Source organism: Rhinopithecus roxellana, chromosome 11 (assembly GCF_007565055.1).
Source record: "Rhinopithecus roxellana isolate Shanxi Qingling chromosome 11, ASM756505v1, whole genome shotgun sequence".
In the NCBI taxonomy this organism is placed as follows: domain Eukaryota; kingdom Metazoa; phylum Chordata; class Mammalia; order Primates; family Cercopithecidae; genus Rhinopithecus; species Rhinopithecus roxellana.
The window spans coordinates 90349250-90376750 of record NC_044559.1 but is presented as its reverse complement, the minus strand read 5'-3'; the positions used below and the strand labels follow the sequence as shown (position 1 = coordinate 90376750).

At 37.0% G+C, this 27501-nt stretch overlaps 1 protein-coding gene across 3 annotated transcripts in view; it reads left to right on the top strand.

Moving 5' to 3' along the window:
- CTNNA3 (catenin alpha 3) overlaps positions 1 to 27501 on the top strand; it is a 1783100-nt gene that overhangs the window by 925585 nt on the left and 830014 nt on the right. For all 3 annotated transcript variants that reach the window (XM_030941008.1, XM_030941007.1, XM_030941009.1), the window contains exons 8-9: positions 13280 to 13360; positions 22874 to 23026. In XM_030941008.1, coding sequence (XP_030796868.1) covers positions 13280 to 13360; positions 22874 to 23026 — 234 coding nt within the window. The remainder of the gene's footprint in view (positions 1 to 13279; positions 13361 to 22873; positions 23027 to 27501) is intronic.

Below are 27501 nucleotides of genomic sequence, written 5' to 3'. Positions count from 1 at the left end.
TTAGTTTATGGCTCTCCAGATGCCCATCTTTTCTGATGGGTATGTCAGTTTGCACCCACTCAGTTATGGAGAACGTTGACCCTTGGGAAGGAGGGTGGTGGTCATTAAACAAATAAAAGTCTATCACTTAAGATTCTGAACCCCTCTGAATCAAACTAGATGATATCATTGATTAAGTTAAATTTGCTGAGTTTTGTTCGGTGCTAATTAATAATGAAACATAGATGTTTTCTAGTTTGACTTGTAAACCTAAGATGAAGAACAGCACATATATTTATTGAGAACACAGTAAAATAGTGGTAGTAACTGCTTTGGATACATAAGTGCATTTCAAATGGTTGTTTTATAGATTCTTTTTGCACAGACAGTATTTAGTTTTGTCTCTCAGATACCTGGGTGTTCTCCAGGCTCTGTTCGATAGCATTAATTAAAGCTTACTGAATGACTTTAGAAATCTCTGCACATTGATTGTAGGAGAATCACTCACTAAATCTGCATTTTTTGCAAGGATGTCGTGAAACATGTATCTATTATATATCCTGTAACCAGAATGATACTTCATTTTAAATCTTGTTGGTTGAAATGAAAACGAGAATATAGTTTGCTACCAATTTCTACCTACTTTTGTGCTTTAGTTGTGACTTGTCATTTGCCCCTCCTCCCCTTTGAACTACAGGAACTAGAACAAAACTAGACAAGGGGATAGATCTTGGTCATAAAAGGGCTTGCTACTCCTTTCTCCCTACATTAAAGATAATTTACTTAGCACTTCCTGGAGAGGAGGGAGAGACAGAGGCAGAAGGAGAAAGAGAAAAGTCTAATAGAGATAAGGCTGTGAATAAGTCGTCCCCAACTTCTGTCCAACCTCACCCCCTAAGTAAGTTGTCCTACCCAGACAGACCAACGAACCAGGGAGTATCCCTCTAATATTTTCTCTTAGGAAGTAAAATAAAAATGCTCTTCCTTGTAGGGAAATACCACCAGGAGGCAATGAACACCACCAACAGTAGTAACATTTAGTACATAGTGATCAGATCTGAACGAGACATCAACATGTCTGTTTCTACAAGTCATCTTACAGAAGAGGAAACTGAGACCCATAGAAACTGTGTGATTTGCTTGAGTTAGAAACTGTGTGATTTGCTTGAGTTCACACATCTAGTACGTGGAAAAGTTAGGAATAGGAATCGCCTCTCCTCTGACTCACTAAGTAGAGATTTTTATTTTTTCTCCACATCAGTATTTTGCAGGAAAAAAGGAACTTAGAAAGATGTACTTGGAATTAGTCTTAGGAATATCACTTTGAATAGAGAAGGATTTTCTTTGAAGTTGCATTGTGAATTTTAAATTTGCATCATCCTGTGATCTGGGCTCTGAGTGAGTCTGAGACAGCGCTGTAGAGTTGGACTTTGCCCTTAGGTCGTCCTCCTTTTCATGCCCTTCTTTCCACTTAACTGACTTGAACACCACTCTCAGGCCTGCCCTCTGAGAATGGTCAATATTCTATATATTTCTTAACAAACGCTCTTCTTTCTACTGTTTTTCCCCCAATAATGCATATTTAATATATGGGATGTTTCCAAGGTAGCTTTTGGAATTTAAAACTAAAATAACTAAGATGTTTAAAAAACAGGTAAAATGAAGCTATTATATTTTTGTTTCTTGTCCCATTGATTTTATACAGTTGGGTAAAGTATTCCCTTCATCCTGGCTGAATAGTCAATCAATGTCCAAACTTTTCTAGTTATCTTCAGTCTTTTGTGCCAATCCCTCTCTTCTAATCAATAACTAGAATATAACTGTCAAAACTTACACCTTGATTTAAACTGGGCTGCTTTTCCACAACTTAGACCTATTGTAGGTAGGAAACCAGCAGTTGAAAGAGAACTTAATTGCTCTTTCATTATTTTTCTCCCCTTTTCTGGGGTAGAAGCAAGAGGAGGAAGGAGAGGTAAAGGGAACATGAAAGTTATTTCTAGCTCTCAGGATGCTGAAGGCTGACTTTTCCCATAAACTTGCTATATCAGTTAGGGTCCCAGCAAGAGAAAAACAAAACAAAACAAAACAAAAAACAGTGCCCCAAGCTGGTAATTTGAGGAGAGTGTATTGAAAGGCCTATTTATACAGGTATGAACAAGGCTTTAGGGACTCAATAAGGCATAGAGCGAGACCCTAGGCCTGAAACTACAGGGAGCTCTGCCCTCTCCCAGGCATGTAGGATCAAGGGGCGGGAGTGGGTAATAGAACAAGACAGGGTAGCTGTAGGAAGAAGGCTTCTGCCAGGAGTTGTGGTCTTCAGTAGACAGACACAGTCAACTTACAGCAACTACCTGGAATGGCAACCACAAAATAAATCTTTCAACCCCACTCTCCTCCTCCCTGCCTATCCCTTGCTTGGCACAAACCCATCCGAAAACATGGAACAATCTTTGTGATATCTGGGGGTTGGGGGCAGAGAGTTGGTGAAAAAAGGTGGTGAGTGGATCCAAAAGGGCAAATGAAAAAAATCTGGTACAGGTAAAGTATTAACCAGGATTCTCCAGAGAAACAGAACCAATAGGATACATGCATACATATACATAAGAGGAGATTTATTATAGGAATTGGCTTATGTGATTATAAAGGCAAGGAAATATCATGATCCACTGTGTGCAAGCTGGAAAACTGGGGAAGCCAATGGTATAATTCAGTCCCCATCTGAGGGCCTGAGAACGAGGGGAGCCAATGGTGTAACTCCCAGTCCAAGGCCAAAGGCTTAAGACAAGTTTGCGGGGTGAGGGAGGGTGCTGGCATAAGTCCTGATGTCTGAAAGCCTGAGAACCAGGGGAGCTCTGAGGGCAGGAGAAGATGCATGTCACAGCTGGAGAGAGGAAAATTATCCTTCCTTTGCCTTTTTGTTCTATCCAGGCCCTCAATAGATTAGATGATGCCTGTTCACCTTGGTGGGGACACTTTATTCTTTACTGGATCTACTTATCCAGATGCAAATTTATTCTGAAAACACCTTCACAGACATACTGAGAAATAATGTTTTACCAGTTATTTAGGTATCTTTTGACCTAGTCAAGTTGACATCACAGGTGATTTTGAGGGTTCCCTGGAGGCCTGTATCTGACCTGCAATTCACTTAATGTGAGTGATATCTTCTTCTGCAGCTGACTGCTTATTTATGAAATCTGGATATTTCTATAACTCCTTGTAGCTTCTCTCTATTTGCTTATCTAGGCAATAGTCCTGGACAAAACGAACAAATGAACTAGCTAACAACAACAAAAAATAAAAATAAAAAAGATAACCCCAGACACTAACTGCTTATTTGTGAAATCCAGATGTTTCTATAACTCCTTGTAGCTTTCCTCTATTTACTGATCTAGGCAGTAGCCTTGGACAAAACAAACAAACAAAACAACAACAACAACAACAACAAACAAGATGACCCCAGACCAGCTCTCTTTAGCATAAGGCCCATATCTGGACCATGAAAAATACTCAAATATTGGAATTCATTCACCTCTTTTTCTGGTTATTCATCAGCAAGTAGTCAACCTCCTTTCACTAGTTAGGTTTCTTGGGAAAGCGTTCACAAGTGCCCTCTGAATCTCAGCTGCCAGGGACTTTGCTTTTAAATGTTCCATTGAAGTCTCTCTTACTAGATATGGAGTGAGAAAGTATGGAGGAGAATGGGAATTCCAGATTCTTTATATAAATCCTCTCCAATAAACCTTCCCTGATCTCTGCACATTTTGACCTTTATACCTTTATTATGGATGTGAGGTTTTATTCAGAGCCAAGTAGTGGTTTTTGATTATTTATTTTGAAAATCATTATCTTGGTCTGGCACATAAATGAGGAATGCCCTATATGTATCATGGTTCTTTAGTTAAAGCTAAAGTTTTTTAATGAAATAAAGAGGAATGGAAATTTTCAAATATTAGATGGAGATTTTCAAATATAAGGTAGAATCTGGCACTGGAAGAAAAAAGGGAGAGACTATCGAGTAGAAGCCACTGGAGCCTCTCAAGTAATACCACATAGATGTGTATTTCTTCTGACAGTATGTAAGTTAGATCCTGTTTATGAGATTTTTAAAAATTTAAGATGTCTGCACAAATCAAGTTTTATAACAAATAATATTTTCAGTAGTCTGAGGACTTGCTATAAAAGAATATATTTATGCATCCTATTGTAAAGAAAATTATTACCTACTAATTTATCTTGAAGGAAAAATTTTTGTATGCCAAGTTTCCTTAAAGTGGAGGCTTTAACTTTCTTGCATGCTTTAGAATATGAAACTCTTCACGTTATGAACCTTGAAAGTGCTAATTGAGGAAAGAAATGATAGTAAATATTTATGTTAATCAGCAAAGAATACATCCATTATATTCTTATTTTATGGTGTTAAAAATAAACATGTCTGCAAGACACAGATTACAGTTCACGGTGAAAGTTAAAACAGTAACCGGAATCATGAAAGTCTATCTGTTCTAAGTTTCATAGACTTTCCATAGCCATATGTAAAGGCTATGGAAATACTTTGACAGTCTATTATTCAAACTCCATAAAGCCCACTGTTGGCTCAAGTTTGACATACTGAGTATTATTAAACTATGAAAACCTGGCTTGGGAAACAGAGTAGGAATTAGCCCTGGCTAACATGGTGAAACCCCGTCTCTACTAAAAAATACAAAAAAAAAAACTAGCCGGGCGAGATGGCGGGCGCCTGTAGTCCCAGCTACTCGGGAGGCTGAGGCAGGAGAATGGCGTGAACCCGGGAGGCGGAGCTTGCAGTGAGCTGAGATCCGGCCACTGCACTCCAGCCTGGGCGACAGAGCGAGACTCCGTCTCAAAAAAAAGAAAAAAACAAACAAACTGGAGGAATGGCAGACAATAAAATTTTTCCAAGATCAGTGGTTTTCTGATTCTTTATCTCCAAAAACATGGTGGAGACAGAAAAATCGCCAGAAAAGAGTGATTCTATTTAAAAGAGGGAAAATAATTTATTTGGTCTATGTGTATAATGCTATATCATTGCTTATTAGATTCTGGTAGTGGTTTTGAATATTGTAGACAAAGTCTTTGCCATATGAGCTCACAGTATAATCGACAGCATAAAATATTGCATTTCTCCATTTTCGTACAGACACTTTTATATTAGCATCACAGCTGCTTTCTTCAGGGGTAGGCACTTTTCTAAAACTGGCTACTGGGTCAGGCATCACAAAACCAAAAGGATTTCTAGAATGAGCCAGATCTTACTCCAGATCCTCTGACTCCAGATCCTCCTCAGTAAAAAGTTTTGGAATTAAAATATCAGTAAAGACCTAATGTGCAATTTAATCATTAACTGATATGGGAGGATTTATGAACTCCGGCCTAGATATCTATATTTCAGATATATGATTGACTCTTCATGGAAACACCTTTAAAAGAGAAAGTCATAGATTATCTTGATCCCTGTGAGTAACATCTCCAGAAAAATGATTTGATTTTCTTTTTGTGGTGCAAACCCATGAATGTTTATTTCATGTTTGGTGAATACCGGTTAAATTTCTGTATTCTGGCATGAGCATCTCTGGTCTGAGAACACAGGCAACAAGCTGGAGTGTAGTGTTCTCAGTACTTAGTTCTCGGTACTTAGTCCTTAGTACTTAGTTATAGACTAGATACCAACACAGAACTCTAACACCACATACTATTAGAGTTCAGAGGGACCCTAAGGATCATTTAGTACCACGACCTCCTTTTATTCATGCCTAAGGACATTTGAGACTAAGGACAAGAGAGGTAATTTAGTTAAGGTCAACCAGAGGGCTTATTTTAGAACCCCCATTTTCTGATTCACAGGTTAGATTTTATACTCATACCAAGTTTATATTGTACTACTTATAGGTAATAACAACAACAGTCTTTGAATAAAAACACTGATTTAATAAAATATTTGATAACGAATAGGATGGATATTATTTTTGTTAAGAACACAAATACTGAATGTATTAATAATATAGCTTGAATGTTACTTATTAGTAGAAGTATGGTTAACTATTCTTCATTTATTCATTTTACCCACGTCCATTAATTGAGTTTCAGGTATTGTAGTAGATACAAATTACAGATTTAAGAGGTGTCAGTGTAAAAGATGAGGCAGAGTATAAATAAAAGGTAACACAAAGTCTCACAGATATAGTGGAAATATATAAAGAGATTCACGAAAAAACAAATGAGATGATTTGTAGTTTTTAATTTTTATAGCGAAACTGAGGAGAGTCAGAAAAGGTGATATAGAGAATGAGAAAATTGAGCTGAGTCTCAGATTATGAATTAAGAATTTTCCTGTTGAACAAGAAGAGATGGGGGCATTCCAGGACAAGGTTGGTGTTTGAAAAAGCACAGGGAAATCAGCCAGTTGGTTTAGTTCAAGAAACCCAGGTGTGACATTGGTAACACCAATGATATGTCTAATAATAACTGCTAACATTTCTTGAGCCCTTACTATTTGCCAGACTTTGTATATCCTTTATCCTTTCATTCCTTACAGTAACTTTGTAATGTAGTTTTTATATTATCTCCATTTTATAGGCAAAGAAACTAAGACTTTGAGGATTAAGTCACTTGTTCAAAGACATAAAACTGTCAGGAGCTGATTCGAGTACAATTTCGACTGGCTTCACAAACTTATATTCTGCTCATTATATTTTATAAATACTTTTATAAAGCTTGCATAATAGATATATTGAGTTTAAGTTACAGTGCCTTCAAGTTGTCATGGTATGGTGGCTTAAGTGTGAGATGGGACACAGCTCTACCTGACTCACAATTTACTGTGTGTCCTCCAGAGGCAGGACGTTTAAATTTACTGAACTTCAGTGTCTTTACCTACAAACATGTGTAGAGTCATTGTGAACAACAGTTGAGACAGTACGTGTAAAGTACTTATTATATGTGGTAGACATTTGACACAATGTTGTTTCCCCCTCACTGACTTCCAGACCTACCCCAGCAGACACCTACATGGGCATGGCATCTTACTTTCCCAAACAATACAAAAGTTCAAGATATTTGTAATCTTCATCCTACTTCCTCTGTTAGCTAAATCATTCTATTCTTATATGGTTAATTTTTAAAAACTTCATTTCAAAACTCAGAGTTAATTTTTGGCTTTTTTTAGTTGTATTTTCACATTATAGACCTTATTTCTGTAAGATCATTTAGCATGCTCCATCAGGTGTCTTCCTGACATGCCATTCAGTACAGTGGTATTCTAGAAGCAGATATTTCAATTGTCTTATGCTTGCCTGTTTGTGTGTCTTTCATGCCTGAAAAATGTAGACTGGAATCTGTGCCTGTGCTATGTGTTAAGCGTAAACTATTTTTCAAGCAATTTCTTCAGAGAAGAACTAAGTTTAAGGGTGTCGTATTTCATCTTTACCATGAAATAAATATTTCCCGTTAAAAGGAAAATACATCATTTTAAAAGGTTGAATAAAATGGTACACATTTACAAAACAAAAATAAAACATAACAGCAACAACAACAAAAAATGAAAAGCATTTTCCTGCTGTTTGAATTCCACACAGGGCTCCTCTGCACTGATTTTCATTTGACTATGAATTAGATAAATTTTTATTTGCTTTAAACCTCATCTCTTAGTGTTTGAGGCTTCATAGTTTATAGGGTGAGCATCATGGCCTCCCTATTTCAAACGTCTCCTTTTATTTTCGGTTTTGTATTATTCACACGTGTTTTGACATATTTTCAATGGCTGTTTATGCAAGAAATTGTGCAATAAAAGTAACATGTTATTCTGTAATTCTTCCTTTTAGAGAACATGGCCCTTTCATAGAATTTTAAAGTTAGAAAGGAATATAGAAACAATTTGGGGCAAACATTCATTTTATGGGTTTGGAAATTAAGACCCAGAAACGTAATGGGATCTGCCAAAATCTTATCCAGTTTTCTATTTCTCTATTTATTTAACAAATAACTGTTGAGCCCCTACTATGTGCAAAGCACTGTGCTAGATGCTCTGAGGGACAAAACATATGTAAGAGGTTTTTATATTTCAAGGATCATACCAACTAGTGAGAAAGACACATGCAGGTAAGTAATTAAGCATAGGACAAACAGTAATGAAATGAGCTCTTTATGAGCCCTTCAGCGGTTCCCAGACTGCAATCATCATCCTCGTGTTGACCTGGCTTTCTCCTTGAAATGACCATTTCAGTTCACAGCTCCATCACCTAGCCAGTTGTCACTGCTGGAAACCAGGACATCAGCCTAGATTGTTCTTTCCTTCACCTGTCAGCATCTGCCAGTCATCCTCCTACCCAGTTTACTCACACAGAGTCCTTAAGTCTGTTGTTTTTCTTTATCCCGACTGCCATTGCATTGGTTTCAACACTGTTCATCTTTCTGTGGACTATTACTGTGACCATTTAACGCTTCTATTTCTGTTTGTCATCTCCTCAAATCCATTGTGCAGACTCCAACCAGTTTGATATAATGGACTGATTGTATCATTCATTTCCTTAACTTCTATGACTCCCAGTTGTCTATAGGGTTAACCTCATTTCTTAGCATAGCAAAGACCTCCAGGATTGGGCCTCGCCTAACACTTTTACTAATAACCAAATAATCTTCAAGGACCTTTACCTTTGCTCAGGCTATACCTGTCCCTAATAAGCTTTTTCTTTTCTCTTCACCTGGCTGACTTTTATATATCCTTTAGTACTCAATTGTTACCTACTCAAGAATCCTTCCTTCATCATTAATGAGAGTGCTGCTCTCATCAGTCCATGTGTTACCCTAGGTACCTCTATAAACTACTGTGTTTATGTCTGTCACTAGATTTGTGCACCTGAAAGGCAGAGACTAGATCTAATACATTAATTACTACTAGGTCTTAGTATGGTGTCCGGCATATAGTAGATAATAAAGATTTGTTGACTATGTTGAACTATTTAGTAAACCAAGTGTTATAAAAGAAGTATAAGAATTATAAGAAAGTATCATGGAAGAGAGTCATTAATTACAAATGAGATCAACAAAGGCTCTATGTAAAATTTAGTAATTGAGTTGCACCTTGAAAGAGGTCCATAACCAGCCTAGGTGCAGTGGCTCATGCCTGTAATCCCAGCACTTTGAGAGGCCAAGGTGGGCAAATCACCTAAGGTCAGGAGTTCAAGACCAGCCTGGCCAACATGGTGAAACTCCATCTCTACTAAAAGAACAAAAAAATAAGCCAGGCATGGTGGTGGGCACCTGTAATCTCAGCTATTCAAGAGGCTAAGGCAGGAGAATCACTTGAACCCAGGAGGTGTAGGTTGCAGTGAGCCGACATGGCACCACTGCACTCCAGCTTGGGCAACAGAGCAAGACTCTGTCTCAAAAAGAAAGAAAGAAAGAAAGAGAGAGAGAGAGAGAGAGAGAGAGAGAGAGAAAGAAAGAAGGAAAGAGATTCATAACAAGAAAAGTAGGATACAAGAAATGAAAAGAGAGGTATTTATACGAGCAGTGTTCTTGAGTTGTAATCATATTACAGAGAATACAAAAGACCTGTTAAGGTGTCTTATTAGTGGTTGAGAAGCAAATATGGAAGTAGATTATATAAGGCTTTCAACACAATGATCAAGACTTTGTTCTTAATTTCATCAGTAGGGATAGAGTGAAGGGTTTTAGAGCAAAGGAGGGATATAATTAGACCTTATGTTTCTCCACTAGGGAGTAAGCACCTTGAAGGTTGGGAGTTTTTGATTGTCTATTACTTATTTACTATTTTATTATTTATTTATTTATTTATTTATTTATTTATTTATTTATTTATTTTTCAGATAGAGTATTGCTCTGTTACCCAGACTGGAGTGCAGTAGCGTGATCTTGGCTCACTGCAACTTCTGCCTCCTGGGTTCAAACAATTCTCCTACCTCAGCCTCCCAAGTAGTTGGGATTACAGGTGTGCACCACCATGCCCCGCTAATTTTTGTATTTTTAGTAGAGATGGGGTTTCACCATGTTGGCCAGGCTGGTCTTGAACTCCTGACCTCAGGTGATCCACCTGCCTTGGGCTCCCAAAGTGCTGGGATTACAGGCATAAGCCATCGCGCTCAGCCCAGAATTTTTTTTTTTTTTTTTTAATAAAGTCTTTCTTGGCAGTTTGTTTACAGATGAAGAATGTGACCACTTTCCCCATTCAGTGCTGACCTGTGCCATGTTTTCTCAGTGTCTATCTGCCTGACACTCCACTATAAGTGGCCCCTTTTCCATTAGCAGGGATTTGCTGACTTAATGATGGCTTCTGTCAAGGATTTCTGTAAGGAGCAGTCTCTTTTCTGAGCACTTGGGATATAGGCAGGTTCTGACTGTTATCTGCAGTTGTATTTTAATATCCTGCCCTTTCCATCTCTTGCCTCAGAACACAGAATTCACCTTTAGTCCTAGCTCATTGCTTGATGATTTGTTAAGGCTTTGAGAAAAGAAGGAATGAGGGCCTTTAAGCAGGACGGGACTATTTCTCCTTGCCTTATTTATTTTTATGCTATGCAAAAGGAATAAAGAAGCATAAAGTGGCTTGACTGAAGCCAAATAAATCTAGATAAATCGAGCAAGGATCCAATAAAAAGCCGGAGGTTAAAAAGAAGAAAGGTGATTGTGGTTGGGGATAGAACATGGAGGGAGAAAAAAGCAAGAAGGGAGACCTTTAAACTTCCTTCATGGTAGGAACTGTTTATTATTACCTAGACAATGAAATGTCTTTGACCCAGTGAAACATTTTAAACTAGGGTTAAGCTCTGGGTAGAAATTAGGGAATAATTTTTATAGTCCTTATTGAATCTCTTTGTGCTGTCACCTCCTGTCATCCTTTATTTAAAGTTTGGTGTGCTTCTGCTGCTAGCTCTGAGAAGGCTGACATCTTTTAGTTGTTCTGATGAATCACACTACAGAAGCTAGCGAGTTTTTACAGCCAACACAACAGGAGTCTCCCATATTATTCCTGATACGGGGTGTGTGTGTGTGTGTGTGTGTGTGTGTGTGTGTGTGTGTATGTGTGTGTAGGAGGTCTCTTTGTCTGTCCCAGTTCTGCCTCCTTTTTATTATCTCTGCTTTCATGAAGTAGAAAGCGATACAGCCAAGAGCAAACACTGCATGAAACTACAGAATAAGGGCTGGGTTCTTTAGGTAAAATTAGAAACTGTCTGAGAGCTCATTGTGTATCTGTTTATGTCGTTATCCTATATAGTCATGAGTTAACTCTCCATAATTCTCCACTGCTAGCATAGAGAATGCTGGGTAGGAGCTGTGAAGGTAGCCACAACTTTCATCTGTGTAATCACTGCCATTGCTCTGATATCCAGAATGTTATTAATGTTCATAGAAATAACCTAACCAAATCTCTCCTGTTTCCCTTTTCTTCCTTCTCTCTTCACTAGACACAGTTTCCATCGTGTACACATTCCACACTTGCTTTATAAGAAACTAAAACGTGGTAAAGACTTAGTGGCCTTCTACTGTGTCTCCCTATAGGAAGCAGCTGGACATATATGGTGCCAGTTTTTGGCTGTCAAAGTGCATCAGATTTGGTATTGAATTTAGCAGACCTGGGTCCATGAATGCCAGATATCTTGCAATGTATAGAATGATCTCAATATTTTTCACACTTTAAATATCAATAGCACTGCTGCTGGGAAAATACAAGTTGACCTGAGGTTGAGATAGATACCAGCAACCTCAGCTCACAGAGAACTTTAGCTGTGCCTTGAGGGCTAAATGCTAAAATCTCCTCCAGAGTCCCTAGAATGACACCTTCCTGGAAAATAGTAGGCCTCTAATCAAACTATGTTGTGTTTTGAATTAAATTGTTCATTTATAAACTAGTCAACTCTATTCAATAAGTCCTATGTAAGTTACTATCAGGAATAGAAAAATTTTAAGATATATTTTATAATATCAAAATTCTAACAGTATTGTAAGGGTTATGCACATAAATAAAATGATTATATTGAAAAATGCTCAAAATGCTGTTGGAAAAAGGAAAAGTGAGAGTTTACTTTTGAGCAGGGTTGTTGGAAGAACTCCTTGTGGAAACCAGTGAGGAATAGATAGGACTTCAGTAGGTGTTGTTTTAGAAGATGCTGTCTGAAATCAAAGGTACATTGCATGTAAGAACTGGGGAGAAGAGACAGAAAAGTGTAGGGGTATTGCAACTGTAAAGGAGAGTATATAGCAGTACATAAGTTAAAAAGTAGGTTAGGACAGAGTATAGAGAGTTTTTGAATTTCTTGTTACAGAGTCCACTGGAGAGTATGGGTTTACGTATGAGTTTAGTCATTGGGGAAAGTGTCAGACATGCTGCCTTGTGGTTTATACTTGGCCTCAGTGTCCTTTTTCACTGGGTTCGTGCTGTAAACCCCTTCAGTTATCAGCTGCTTAAACTTGCCTTCCTGATTTTCAAGGCCTTCTCTCAAGAGCCCTTTTCAGTTTATTAATTTAAATAGCAGCAATTTTCCTAGAGGTGAATCACATAATGATTTTTTCCAATCTCTTTTATGTGAGATATCATGGCAAAAAGTATGATTAGATTTAATCCCATTGTCTTGCACGAAAATAATATGTAGAAAATACCAACCAAGGTGACTCTCTATGTGCTTAATAGCCTAAAGATTTAGGTTAAGGATATAACAGAGAGCTGTTCTGCTCGAAGAATAAAAAGGTGTTGCACAAATTATCTTAAAGAGCCAAAAACAGCGTCCAGTTCTTACTTAAAACAATTTGTTCTTGGAATATTGTCAGCTAAAATTGTGGTCAACTTTTGCAAGTTGTATGAATTTGCACTGCATATTTTATTTAGTGTTTAGCAAAACTTCAATATGGCTCTGCATAACTTACACAATACACCATAGAAATGACTTCAGAAACTCCCACAGAAGTTGACAAATTGGGCATCTAATGCTTTTAAGCTAATTGCATGCTTAGTGATTTAAGATTTGACTTGTTGAAAATGAAGAACAGAGTTTCATGAAGATAATGCTCTGCCTACTGTCACACTGAATACAACCTAACTCTGTATCGGAAATATTACAGAAGCTTAAAGATGAAAATAATGTGGACTTTAATCACCATTCTACTTAGTCTTAAGTGAAATGCTCATGAATCATATATAATATAGCAGTTTTGAAACCTATTCTTGAATTTCAAGCTGTTATTTTCAGGAAATTTAGAAAGCAAATTGCTAAGTGATAAAGATCAATTGATACCATTGCTGATGTCATTGTTTTCTTCTTTGCAGGCTGGAAAAAAAGAAAGGAGTAATACCCTGAATATTGCTTTAGACAACATGTGTAAGAAGACAAGAGACCTTCGCAGACAGGTGAGGGAAGAGAGAGATATGGAGTCAGAAACATAGGGGCTAAATGAAACTGTTATTCATTGTAGGCATATTTATTTCTTGTTTTGTTCCTTTCAAATGAATTTAGAACAGGAAGAAAAGAATAAATATATACTTTTCACATTTATATATTCATATCTCAAGCATTTTTGTGGCAAACATAAAGTAGAAGAAAGAATGTGTGCCTTATCAGACAGAATTACATTCAAATTCTGTTTCTGTCCTCATCGGTTATAAGATCTTGGGCACAAATTTCAGCTTTCTGAGCTTCTCTGAACCTATAAAATGAAATTAATAATATGCAATAGGGCTGTGAAGAATCAATAAAATGCATGTAAGTGCCTGACCCATGGCAAGTTTTTAGGGAATGTTGATAAATTGATTCTGTTACATCAGAGTTCATCATCCAAATGCTTAAATCCAAACGTTTGACTAGTAAGTAATTCAGAGACCCTTCCCATTCCTCCTTCAATTTTTCTTTTCAAGATACTTCAAAAATTAGTTTTTGTAAAAGTTAAGGCTTCTTTTTAACCTTAGATAACCAGGAACATGGGATTAGAAAGAATTTCATTAAACAATTTAGAAGTCTAGTGTTATGCCACAAGTTAAACATTTTTCCAGAAATAGGAAGACTTAGCTATTTTCAAAGACATTTGCTGTTCATTCCTTTCCTCTGTTTAATAACCAGAGTTCTTTCTCATGCACAACTTTAACTTAGTCATCATTAACCCATCAAAAGGGACAAAAAGCTTTTCAACTATGAGCTCTTAATGCAATATATTATTGTAGATTCATGGCAAGATTTAGTAAAATGTCTGAGCAGTCTTTTAATTTGGAAGTAGATTTGGAAATAGAATAAATAGGGGTCTCCAACCAGTTAATAATAGCTGCATAAAAATGTTAATGTTCAAGTCTGTGAAAATCCCAGTTTCTCAACTTTATGCCCTTAATGTGAATTCTGTTTCTACCATTAACACTTGTAATTACGGAATGTAAGAGTCAGAAGGAACTTAGCACAACCTGTCTTACAATGCAAATGAGAAAGCAAGCCAGTGTGGTGAGGTGACCTGCCTAAGAGGATGGGGCACTGAGTCAGAACCTGTACCAGGACTCAGAAATTTATATCCTCAGAGACATCCTCCAGTTTTGTGGAATGATCTCTATTCTCCATCGTCTTAAGGATTTCTACCCCATCTGCTTCACCTAGGACTCAGAAAAGTTGTTTCTATGAGCTCTCAATGATTGTGTCTCTCATTCGTGTCTTTTCCCTCTATATTGCCTTCAACAACATTATACATAAAGAGCTAATCTACATTTATACTTCCAAAGGTTTTAGAATTATTATTTTTCTAAATAAAGTCAAGAAAAGGCAATTACTTGTGTGTGAAATTACCAGATTTAGCAAATAAAAGCACAAGGCACCCAGTTAAATTTGAATTTCAGATGAACAACAAACATGGTTTAGTATAATTATGTCCCAAATATTGTATGGTACATACTTATATTTAAAAAGTTGTTCATCTGAAATTCAAATGTAACTGAGCATATTGTATTTTATCTTGCAATCCTACTTGTGTTTCCACCTCACTACCATCAGTGAGATATAGAAATAGCAATGGGGATTACTAATACTGTTCTTCATAGTAAGGAGATACTCCCATCTTGTAGAAAACTGCTGTGCTCTGCAAGTATTAACACTCTGTATGGTTTCACAGGTTAACATCTCCATTGTTTCTATTTTCTATCAGTGTTTAACAAACCACCACAAACAATAGCAACCATATTTGCATCTCACGATGCCTTGGGTTGGCTGGGTGTCAGCAGGGCCATTTTCTGTACTGTTTTCAATTGTGGTTTTTTCCATGTAGTGGCAGTCAAATGGCAACTGTGGCTGGATTTGGGACTTGGTGTTTGGAACCTCAGTGCTTTTTCCTGTTCCCTCTTTCCATACGGTGCCTAATGTTTTAGGGTCCCTCCATGTGGCTTCAATCTTTAGCAAGGTAGCCTAGATCTCTTACATGCTGTTTCAAGCTGCCAAGAAAAGGGAGATGGAAGCTGACAAGCATTCTTAGTGCCTTAGCTCCAAAGCCAGAGAATGCTATTTCCTCCATAATCTGTAAGACAAAAACAGTTGAAAACCCTGTCCTAGTTTAATAGGAGAAGGCAGAAGGTCTATCTGTTGTAGGAGAAGTGATATGTGTGTACAGGAATGGATGGAATTGTTAGAAACTATCTTTGATGTAACACCTCCATGATCTTCCATTTTGATGAAGTTGCTTGCTATGATTCTTTCTCGTTATCCTCACTTACCCTCCCCCTAGTACTTTATTTTTCATCCTGATGTTTACGTTTTTGGTAGAAATCACAGTTAATTAAAACAGCAACATTAGTTATCTCCACTTCTTATTCTTGAGAAGTTTATCCAACAGTTGTTGTAAGCATCTCACATATAGTTCTTCTCACAGGAAAGAGAAAGCACTGCCCTTAAAATGTTTTTCTTTGGAATATTTAATGTTCATTGTTTGCTTTAGAACTGGTTTTATCTTTTTAAAAACTTTTTTAGTAAAAAATAAGCAGAGCCCATCTTCCTGCCCATTCATCCTTATCCCCTTTCTTAACCATGGCCTTTCTTTTTTTTTTTTTTTTGATTATACTTTATGTTCTAGGGTACATATGCACAACGTGCAGGTTTGTTACATATGTATACATGTACCATGTTGGTGTGCTGCACCCATTAACTCGTCATTTATATTAGGTATATCTCCTAAAGCTATCCCTCCACCCTCCTCCCACCCCACAACAGGACCCAGTGTGTGATGTTTCCCTTCCCGTGTCTAAGTGTTCTCAATGTTCAATTCCCACTTATGAGTGAGAATATGCAGTGTTTGGTTTTCTGTTCTTGTGATAGTTTGCTGAGAATGATGGTTTCCAGCTGCATCCATGTCCCTACAAAGGACATGAACCCACCCTTTTTTATGGCTGCATAGTATTCCATGGTGTATATGTGCCACATTTGCTTAATCCAATCTGTCATTGATGGACATTTGGGTTGGTTCCAAGTCTTTGCTATTGTGAGTAGTGCCGCAATAAACATACGTGTGCATGTACTATGGCCTTTCTATCAGTAATGCAGAAACATTTCAGCTTTAGTTCAAAGGGTGATTGGACTTCTTCCATGAGGAATGATGGAGATTGCTTAGAAATATCTGAGGAGAAGCAAATTATAGATTTGAGGACATCAAGATGGAATGTTCTAGAAGGTGAAAGTATTTATTTGTTTCAACCTTCTTCCTCTGTGACTTTCTTGCTTGTTTTACTAGAGAACAAAGACAAATGTTCTTGGCATGGTGTTCTAGGTTCTCTGTGATTTGGCCCTGACTTAATCCCCATTATTCTTAATGTTCCTTTTCCTTCAACTCTCCTTCTCAGTGTTGTCGCCTCCTCATCACACCAACACATTCACCTGTTTTCTTTTCTCTTCCTTTTTTTTTTTGAGACAGAGTCTCACTGTGCCACCCAGGCTGGAGTGCAGTGGTGTGAACTCGGTTCATTGCAACCTCCGCCTCCCAGGTTCAGGCAATTCTTCTGCCTCAGCCTCCCGAGTACCTGGATTACAGGTGCATACCATCATACCCTGCTACTTTTTTGTGTGTGTTTTTAGTAGAGACGGGTTTTCACTGTGTTGGCCAGGCCGGTCTCAAACTCCTGACCTCGTGATCTGCCCACCTCGGCCTCCCAAAATGATGGGATTACAGGTGTGAGCCACTGCACCAGGCCCACATTAACCTGTTTTCTGACAAAAGAGTCTACTTCTTATTTACCAGAATTTGCATCACCTCCCCCTCAAATACACTTGCATCTTTGTAGATATGACTTGTACAGCTTGAAGCCTTCTCTACTCACTCTATTTACACACACACCCAACTCATAAGCAAGTACATTCCAGAGTACCATAAATGCTATTGCTTCCATGAAACCTTTGCTGTTTTCACCAGCTGGAATGGATCTTTTTCTTCCTGGAACATTTACAGCATGTGCACTTCTATTACAGCAATGATTATATTCTTGTATTTTTTTCTTTTATAATGAGTTTTCTTCCTACTGCATTTTAAGTCCTTATAATGATAGTTATGACAACATCTCTCATTTACTAAATGCTTTGCAAAACTCTCTACCAAGTATCTTCATTTCATTATTGATTTTTATTTCTGAAACAATAAATAATGCCATGGTATTGTTATATCTGTCTCCCAAAATGAGTTAACATAGCAAACATCACCCAGCTAAGTGGTAGAGACACAGTCCTAGCCCAGGTCCATCCAACCCCAGTCCATATGTGTAGTCACTACACCAGGGGCTAGGGATTATGGCCTATTCACTTTCAGAACCTCCCAGTGCCTAAGACACTGATTTTACCATCACATATTATTTTCTTTATTATTTGTTTTAAATGCTTTTTTAAAATTAAATTTTCTTCTTTCTTTAGCCTCCTTTTCCATCATTCATTTGAAAACTGTATACCTATTGTAACTCTCTCAATAAAAGGAGGAAGACTTTTTAAACATCCTTTATTAAAAATATTTAAGCAACAAATATATCTTATTTCTATTTTATTATACATAGTAAAAAATATATTTGATTTCACTAAAGGCAGTCTAAAATTTTTATTTGTGTATATTAAGAAAAAATGTATTTTATTTCATAAATGCCAGAGTAAAGATGAAGTATGTCAAATGGGATTTTGGTCAAAACAGACAAAACAAAAATCTGATTAATTCTTGAGTTGCTGAGTTTCTGAGTTGCTAGGTCCATCTCTCCTCTTTGTTGCATAGTACCAGTTCACCACTCAGAAAAAAATATGTAGGCTTTTATACCTCCTGGTCATCATCCTCATCATCAAATAACATTATGTATCCACAAGAGACAAGTTTCACTAAATTTGCATAGTACATACACAGTGAAATAATTATTAGTTGATTTAATTCCTGTTAGACAAGCTTTAAAAGATCACATTTTGCTATTTGATTTAAATTAAAGTGGCTTTTAATTTAAAATATTTACTAAAATTTAAATACTGTTAATTTATTAAAAATTTAATACAATATTTTAATTTAAAATATTCTAGTCTAAATGTGTTTTTCTGTTTCCCCGAGGATGACTCGTTCCTGAAACACTTTCTCCCTTTTCCATTCCCCTTCCCCTCACAATTTCATTCTTTCTGTTCCTTTATTTGGTGGCAGTGGTGGGGCTTTTTTAGACTTCTCACACAGGGCTTTCACTTTGGGCTTCAATTGTAGAGATATATATGATTTTGAGATCCCAAACCACTTACATCAGTAGGAAATAGAAAAATTGATGTCTCAAAGCCTTTTATTAAACTATAGTGAGAAAAGATGAAAAGCACCTCAGTTTGGTTTTGTTCTAACATCTTTCATGCCTGGCCACAAACAGGTATTTATTGAAAGTATGTACTTGTAATTCCTATTGGCCTCCCACTAACTTCAGATTTTAGTGCTTTGGCTTCTATTTCTATATTGGCATATTGGATTCTTCTTTAAACTTTTTGTGTATCACCCAGTTGGAAGGAATGCATTGTGCCACTGGGCAGGAAAATAATATGGAAATAAATAAGATAGAGGCTACTTTGGTATTACATGTAGGTATATATGACTGTACAATTTAATGAAAACAATCCCATATGAATATGTCAGAAGATATAAAGAAAATTGCTTAACATAACATTCTAGTCCTTTCACATTTTGTCCCTACCTACACTTCTAGTCCTATCTCATAATAATTCCTCTTTTACAGTAAGTATAATTCAGGGTATGGCAGAACAAAACTCAGTGATGTATAGAGCCAAGGTAGTAGAGTATAATTAGCAATGAGTAGTTTACATAAGACATTGGAGTCTCTTACTTGGTGCATGATGAAACAACATTAATATCAGACAAAGGTACCTGTTTAGATGGGTTTTCGTAAAAGCAGTGACTAAAACGAGGACCTTAGTGCAGGTCATTTATTTAGGAGATGATTCCTGGAAGCAAGTGTAATAGAACATGAAAAGTGAGTCAGGGAAAGAGGAAATGATAATGCTGTAGGTAATGAGAGCTTGCGGATCTCTGAGAACTAACAGACTGTTTCCCAGAATTGTCTGACTAATGGATGGAGGCTAGGAATTTTATATGGTAGTTTCTATCCCCACAGGTTGAGGGATTCCCCCGGTGGTATGGATGCTGAAGAACTTCCAGGCAGTGTTTATGCTGGGTTGAGAATTTCACAGAGACTAGGAACAGGCCCTGAGACAGAATAACAAAGAGACACAAGGAATGCACACAAGAAGCATGGAATGTCTTCAGAGCACATGTAACTGTTCCCCCAGCAAAAGCTGAAATCAGAGATAGATCCAGAGGATGAGATATAAGGCACCAAAAGTCTATAATGTGTTCATAATAGTGAAGGTAAAGGATCAGGAACCAACAAGTTCGACAGGGGCTGGTGAGAATATTGTGGGTTGGTTGAACTAGTTACACTTTGTTTTTTGCATGGGTTAAGATGATTTCCATGGGAGAGATACCTCCCTGCCTCTGACCATATGCTAGCTCCTAAAGGTTTTGTTCACGTCCAACTCAAGTCACTGATTTCTGGACATTTCCTTCTGTCATGGGACGAAAAGATGACAAAGGTTGGCACAATGTGAGACAATAGTTCTTTTTCACCTCTTATTCTTGCTTTGGCAATAAATCAATATGTATTTCCAGCAAAGTGATGGGGAGTAATAAGACTTTTTGGCTACAGTTGCAGATGGGAAATTATACCGATGTCTTTTATATGCAAAACAGTCACTCTTTAAACATATATCTCAGAGTAGCAAATACTAAGTCTTGCTTCTTTACGTCACAATCAAATTATTAAAAACAGGAGTTTATACTCACTGTCTTTACCGCCTTGTCTCTCATTCACTCTTCAAACCATAGCAATAGGACTCCTGACCCCACTTTTCCACTGAAACTGCTCTTACCAAGTTTATCAATAACCTCTTAGTAGTCAAGCCCAATGGACAAGTCTCATTCCTTTTTTAAAATTTAACTTATCTTTAAAATTTGACTCTAATTTTTTTTTGCTGTCAGTCTCCGAGTTTTTCTTTATTGTAATGTTTAATGTATTATTGTAATATTCACTCTTCTACTAGATTATAAGGGATCATGAATTTCCATCTTAACATTTCCTTCAATGCCTTTCTCTTGACAGAAAGATGAGGAAATGGTTTCCAGAAATATTTACTGTATTGAATGAAATCATTTACACAGAAGAGAAGATTTAACAAGTCCATGATGTGAATATTATAGTTATGTTTGGTAGGATAACTACATTTGAAGAGCATTAACACAGAGATATATCTGAAAGTTTGTCTTTTAGTTGTTGGTAATTTGTCTCTTTGTTTCTTGGCTGTTATCTCAGTCTCTTTTTAGGGCCTACTCTTTAATCTGCATGACTCCTGTAAATGGTAGTGTTTCCTAAGAGCTCCTTCGTGGGTCTCCTCACTCTATATGGTCTCATCCACACTCTCCGTTTGAGTTAGTTCCCATATGATGGCCCTTCATAGCATATCTCTAGTGTAGATTTCATCTGAGCTTTCCTTCTACATGTCTCAATCAGAATGAAAGAAGAAAAGAATAATCTACATGTCCCAATTATGAATGAAAGAAGAAAAGAATAAAGGGGAGGATAATCATTAAAAAATGCCCCCACTCTGAGAAATTAAAAGGAATCTCTACTTTTCTTTTCAGTGTCTGAAACTTACACAACCTGTAGTTCCCAGCTCAAATAAATTAGTGGCCTTATGCCTGACTTCCCTGGTGTACTTCCTATAGAGAGCAAACACATTATTCATTCAGTTAAGGTCTTCTCTTTGCCTTGTAACCCCTTAGCACTCTATACTTTGTCCTAGTAAGTGCTCAGTAAATATTAATTAGTTGCCACTAGTAATTTGCCTTTCTGCATACTAAGCAGAATCCTTCCTTGGGGATCTCCCTGAAGGCTTTCTTAAACTGTTGATAGTCAGAAAATTTTCACAATGCTTCTGAGCAAGCTCACCATTTTGGGCAGAGGTATTTTTCTTCCAGAAACCTATAATTATTACGGATTTATTATTCTATGATCATAATAGAAGACAGTACTTTCTATGTAGCTCTATCATTCAGCTCCCCCAAAATGTATTACCATTCATTCCCAAGTAATCTAAAACTAGACTAAGTATCTATTGGCTTAAAAAAAAAACTCTAAAATATAATTTTCACAGAAAAAATTACATTTTTCTGTCTGATAGCTATTTATTTTTTTGTTTTATTGTACAGAGGTTATTAAACTAAATGAAGGGGTTGACTCAAAAACCTTTGGGCCCATTCATAGTTGTTGACATTGTTTGTGAAACATTTCAGGATATTATGATTTTTTTTGGTGGGGTTGGGGGATGGAATCTCACTCTGTCACCCAGGCTAGAATGCAGCGGTGTGATCCCAGCTCACTGCAACCCTTTCCTCCCGGGTTCAAGCGATTTTCCTGACTCAGCCACCCGAGTAGCTGGGAGTACAGGTGCCTGCCACTATGCCCAGCCAATTTTTTTTATTTTTAGTATAGATGGGTTTCACCATGTTGGCTGTTCTCGAACTCCTGACCTTGTGATTCTCCTGCCTTGGCCTCCCAAAGTCTGGGATTACAGTCATGAGCCACTGTGCCCCACTCGATATTATGATCTTTAAAGACTTGATATTATATAAATACAATGAATTAATTTTTCAATGCAGTTTTAAATCTCAGAAAATATCTGCTGACTAGAGTAATTGCCTAATTGTCATTAATAAGCTTACATGTAATCTAATTTAATTGTAGCAGAATGTTATAGTTGTTTCATAATTTAAGGTGTGAGGACAAGAACAATTAATGCAAATGGGGAAAACTGGACATCAAACTCATTTATTATTCTTCCTGCTCTATTAACCTGTTATCAACTGGCATAATCGGTGATCTAACTTGACTTAATTACCATGAAGTATACAATTTAGCTAATCAAAATTTATCATCAGGTCCTCCAACAAGGTAGAAAACATTCTGTAATTTGTAATTATGAAAATACAAGATGTACAATGTTATTTATACACATGCATACGTATTCTAATAGCACAATTTCTTTGAGCAACAAAGAAAGTATTACCATTTTTAATCTGACTTCCAGGTTAAATGCAACTTAAGAAAAATTACTTTTGAGAGGAAAGGAACTATTGCTAGATGATTTTTTTTTTTTTGGCTGGATATTTTGTTTTTTAGTTTCTTAAGGGACATTTTTATATATCCTTAAATATTGTGATTTTAGGAACTTGGCAAAAATGAATAAAATGAGTTGTGTAACTACTGAGATTGTAAGAAAAGGAAACAGTGAACTATTTCCTGGAAAAAAAAAAAAAAAAAAACCCTGAATTTTTCATTTCTTCTCAGCTCCGCAAGGCTATTATAGATCATGTGTCAGACTCTTTCTTGGATACGACAGTCCCACTTTTGGTCCTCATTGAAGCTGCTAAGAATGGCCGGGAAAAGGAAATAAAAGAATATGCTGCGATATTTCATGAACACACCAGCAGGCTTGTAGAGGTAAGCATGCTAGAACTGTAACTCACTAAAGTCTGGGAGAATGAGGCTCCCATTCTCCATTTATGTTGAATTGTACCCAAATAAAAACTTTTGACACCATGTTACAAATACAGCAGAGTCTGGTCAAGGTAATATGAAGGTATATATATGTCCAATTGTATAGATCACTCCACATTGGCTTGTCTTATTTTTTAATGCATATTTTATCAGAGCTTCACAAAGGAACTGGCTAAATGCAGATACTTTGATTTATCCTTACAAATATTTTCCTCCCATTCTGACTTAAAAGTATCAAATACTCTATCTCATATTATTTTATTATTTCTCTGCCATCTTTTTGTAGCTGCATTATTCTGTTAGCCTTTCAAGTCATATTTAACTATGTAGCATGACTACAGAACAAGAATATAGGATATACAGGGTAGAGAGATACAGGAATAAGTAAGTAGGGGTAGTGAATTGGCTCATGTCCCCATAGGGACAAAAGAAGACAGTAAAACTATTATTCCCTCTGCTTGGAAAGTGGAGACATGGGAACGCACCATGATTTTTTTGGAGCAGGATAGCATATTGCTGAAGGAGCTGTGAAGTGCTGATAGCTTCCCAGGAGAGAGATAATAGAACTTACTGTATTATGGATATCAATAACAGAAGTATACTTTAAGAGACAGCCTGAATGGAGGAATTTCTAATACAAATAAGATGACAGTATTCACAAGGCCACAAACCAGTGGCAAGAAGTGGGAAATGTTATTTACTAGATCCCTAGAGCTGAGATGATATTCAGTATGGCTCATACTCATCAGCATGGCTGCACCAGTCGTTTATGGCTGGTGTCTACTCTGGTTGTCAGTGGCCACGCCATACGGGTCATTAAATGTTTTGACTGCCACACCTTCCTATACCAGTCATGAATTCTGTGGCAAAATATGTTTTTGTGGCCCAAATGCTTGTAAAGCTTCTGACTAATAATCAGGATGTGAATTGGAATCACACCATTCAATATAACATCTACTAAAAAAGAGAACTTCCCTAACATCTTTAACGTGGATCCATGGGGAGGAGGTTTCCAATGCCGCTAGCATTTGCACTATACACTCTCTTTCCGGATCTCAATCTCCAGAACTAGAAAATGAAAGGAATGGATGAATACATGATTGCTGCAACTTTTGTAGCCCAAAACTGTTCCACCTCCAACTTTGAAATCTCCTTTGAATTTCCCAAGAACTCTGATAGATACGGCAAGTGTTACCATTTCAATTGGCCTTAGATGTAAATAAAGATACAAAACCCAAACCAAGCTAATTAGAGTTGGAGCTAATTTCCAGGTTATTAAACTAAATGAGGGGTTGGCTCAAAAACCTTTGGGCCCATTCATAGTCACTGACATTGTTAATGAAACATTTCAGGATAATTTTTAATTAATTCAATTATATATTATTTATCCGCTTTTATTTATTCCTTCATCTACACATTCCAGAAAGATTTATTAACTGTACACACAAAAGAATGTTAAAAGTAAGGGGGGAAAGCAATGGGAACACGTTGTAAAAAACACAGCTAAGCATAGTCCCTGACAGTCATAAAAGTGTTATCTAAAAATGTATTCTCTAAGCTGAAGACAGACCAAATTATGAAAACAACTTCTTTTTATGAAATACTCTGAAAGCAAAACTTGCTTTATGCTGACAAAATTGAATTCCTCTTCCTATTTCTCAATTTAGCTTTTGATGAAGAAGGGTGCCCTGGTCAAACAATTTTAGGAAAAAAGGACTATCTATAGCTCCTCTTGGAAAATTTACATTCTTGAAAAATCCTGAAGCAAAGAGACCACTTTAATTTAATTTACACAAATTAAATCAACTTATCTTTCTTTCATGGTACATTACTAAGACACTACCTTCGAGGAACACTTGGGAATGCTACCTTATACCAAATGATGGCTTACTGTTAGGTAGACACAGCTCTAAGAATTGGTTTTAAAGTTGAAGAATTTTGGAAATTCTGCATTCCATGTGAGTTTTAAAAGAATACACTATTTTGGAATTATGAACTATTGGGAGACTGAAACTGGATCTCATTTAACTCAACATGCTACCTTAACACATTATAATGAGATAATGAGATTATATGAGGTTTGGGTGATATATGAGTTCTGGTTTTCACTCTGGTAATGCTTAGAAGCTTTGGTCTAAGTTACTTTCATTTCCAATGAGCTTTTACTATATAACAAACCATCCTGAAATTTAATGGCTTAAACCAACTATTTGTTATCTCTCACTAACCTTTGGGTTAACTAGGAAGAGCTGGGCAAATTTTGCTTAAGGTTTCTCATGTGATTGCTGTCAGATACTGGCAGGGAATGGAGCTTGCCAAAGGTTGGCCTGGTCCAGACATGCTAAATGACATATTCACATGACTGAAAGTGCATGTTAACTGTCAGCTGGGGGCTTAGCTGTGGTTGTCGACTGGTGCATCAATCATTGGCTTCTTCATGTAGCTTCAGCTTTTCACAGCATGGTGGTTGGGTTCTTAGATGAGAAGTTCCAAATGCAAGCAAGAAATAGGAAGTCGAAGTTGTCATTTGTATTCTATTGGTCAAACCAATTACGGAGCCTGCCCAGACACAGGAAAAGGGAGCAGTGAGATTGCATTTCTCAATAGAAGGAATAGCAAAGTATTTGTGGCCACTACTCTTCTCAGGGTTTCATTTGCTTTATCTATAAAATGAAAGTTAGACAGAATAATATCTAAGGTCACTCCAAGTTTCTTAAATTCTATGATGTGACAAATTTCTTTTTCAACTAAGAGACTTACAGACTTATAGTTTCCTATAACAAGAGAAAATGAAAATGATTTTTAGGCATACTGCTTGCACACTAGGTTGTTCCCCCCCCCGTGTGTGTGTGTGTGTGTGTGTGTGTGTGTGTGTGTCTATCTCATGAAGAAGAAAAAAAAGTACTGCATTTATCTCCCAGAAAAATCTTTCTTTGAAAGTATATTCCTAACCAAAGCAACAGTGAAAATCATCATTAATTCATTAATTTACTACAGACATTGAGACAGAAGTGTCTATGATAGACTCCTGGAAAACAGGAGAGCCTAAATATATCAGTTTCGGAGGACAATGTGAGTTCTCCTTGTATAGACTGTTTAACAATCCCCCACTTCCTTGCTCCCTACCACCCCACCTCAAAGACATGCACATACACTCATCTTATTCCCTAGTTGGGCAATTTGACATAGCAGGACAGAAAGTCTTATATTCTAAGTGACTTGGAGAAAAAACTGTTATCAACATGTCTGGGTTTTGATACCTCAACCATGTTTGTCAGAGAAATCTAAAATCAGTGAATGTGTTGAAGTAAGACTTAAATGAGAAAAAAAGCCAATTTTTAAAGATTTCTATCAAATCTTTGAAGAAAACCTCCACACTGTTAAAGGAACTCTTTAAATAATGGTTAACGTGAAACTTTGACAAAAAGATAGTAAAAAGTAGGACTAAACACAAAGCAGAAAATGAAATACTGAAAAATTATGTGGGTAATAATTTGAAAAACAAAAAGATCTGGGGAATTTGAAAAAACCAACAGGAATGAGGAGGACAGTGGCCGATGAATTTGGTCTGGACATGCCTGTTCTCTGGTGGTGACACATCTGAGGTGTCCCGCTATACTAATAATACAGGAGGAGACCTCAGATGCGTCACCACATCTATTATTGTAGTTTAGTATAAAATGATCATGGGTAATGATGGTTATAAAACCCTAGGTAGTGCCAGTAACTAGAGAATCTAGAACTTTATGGCTAATTTTATCTTAGTTATGCTGAACTGAGTACCCATTATGCAAACTTTTCCTACTTTGAGCATCCAAGTTACTCTGTGTTCTTGGACCCACAGAACCACAGTTGGGAAGGATAAGAAGTAGTCAGGAGTATTTTAAAAGTCATCTTCACATAGTGATTAGCAATGAATGACAAAGGTGTTCAATTAATGACATATGTGTTCATATGCTCCCCAGTACTTTGATCTAACCTTGTTGGTGACTTAGGGCACCATTATCTCTACTGGCTTCCGCCAATAAAATCTATTGAATAAGAAGATAAAAATATGAAATTGGCCGGGCGCGGTGGCTCAAGCCTGTAATCCCAGCACTTTGGGAGGCCGAGACGGGCAGATCACGAGGTCAGGAGATCGAGACCATCCTGGCTAACATGGTGAAACCCCGTCTCTACTAAAAAATACGAAAAAAAAAAAAACAAAAAAAAAAACTAGCAGGGCGAGGTGGCGGGCGCCTGTAGTCCCAGCTACTCGGGAGGCTGAGGCAGGAGAATGGCCTAAACCCGGGAGGCGGAGCTTGTAGTGAGCTGAGATCCGGCCACTGCACTCCAGCCTGGGCGGCAGAGCAAGACTCCGTCTCAAAAAAAAAAAAAAAAAAAAAAAAAAAAAAAAAATGAAATTTAGTTTACAGATA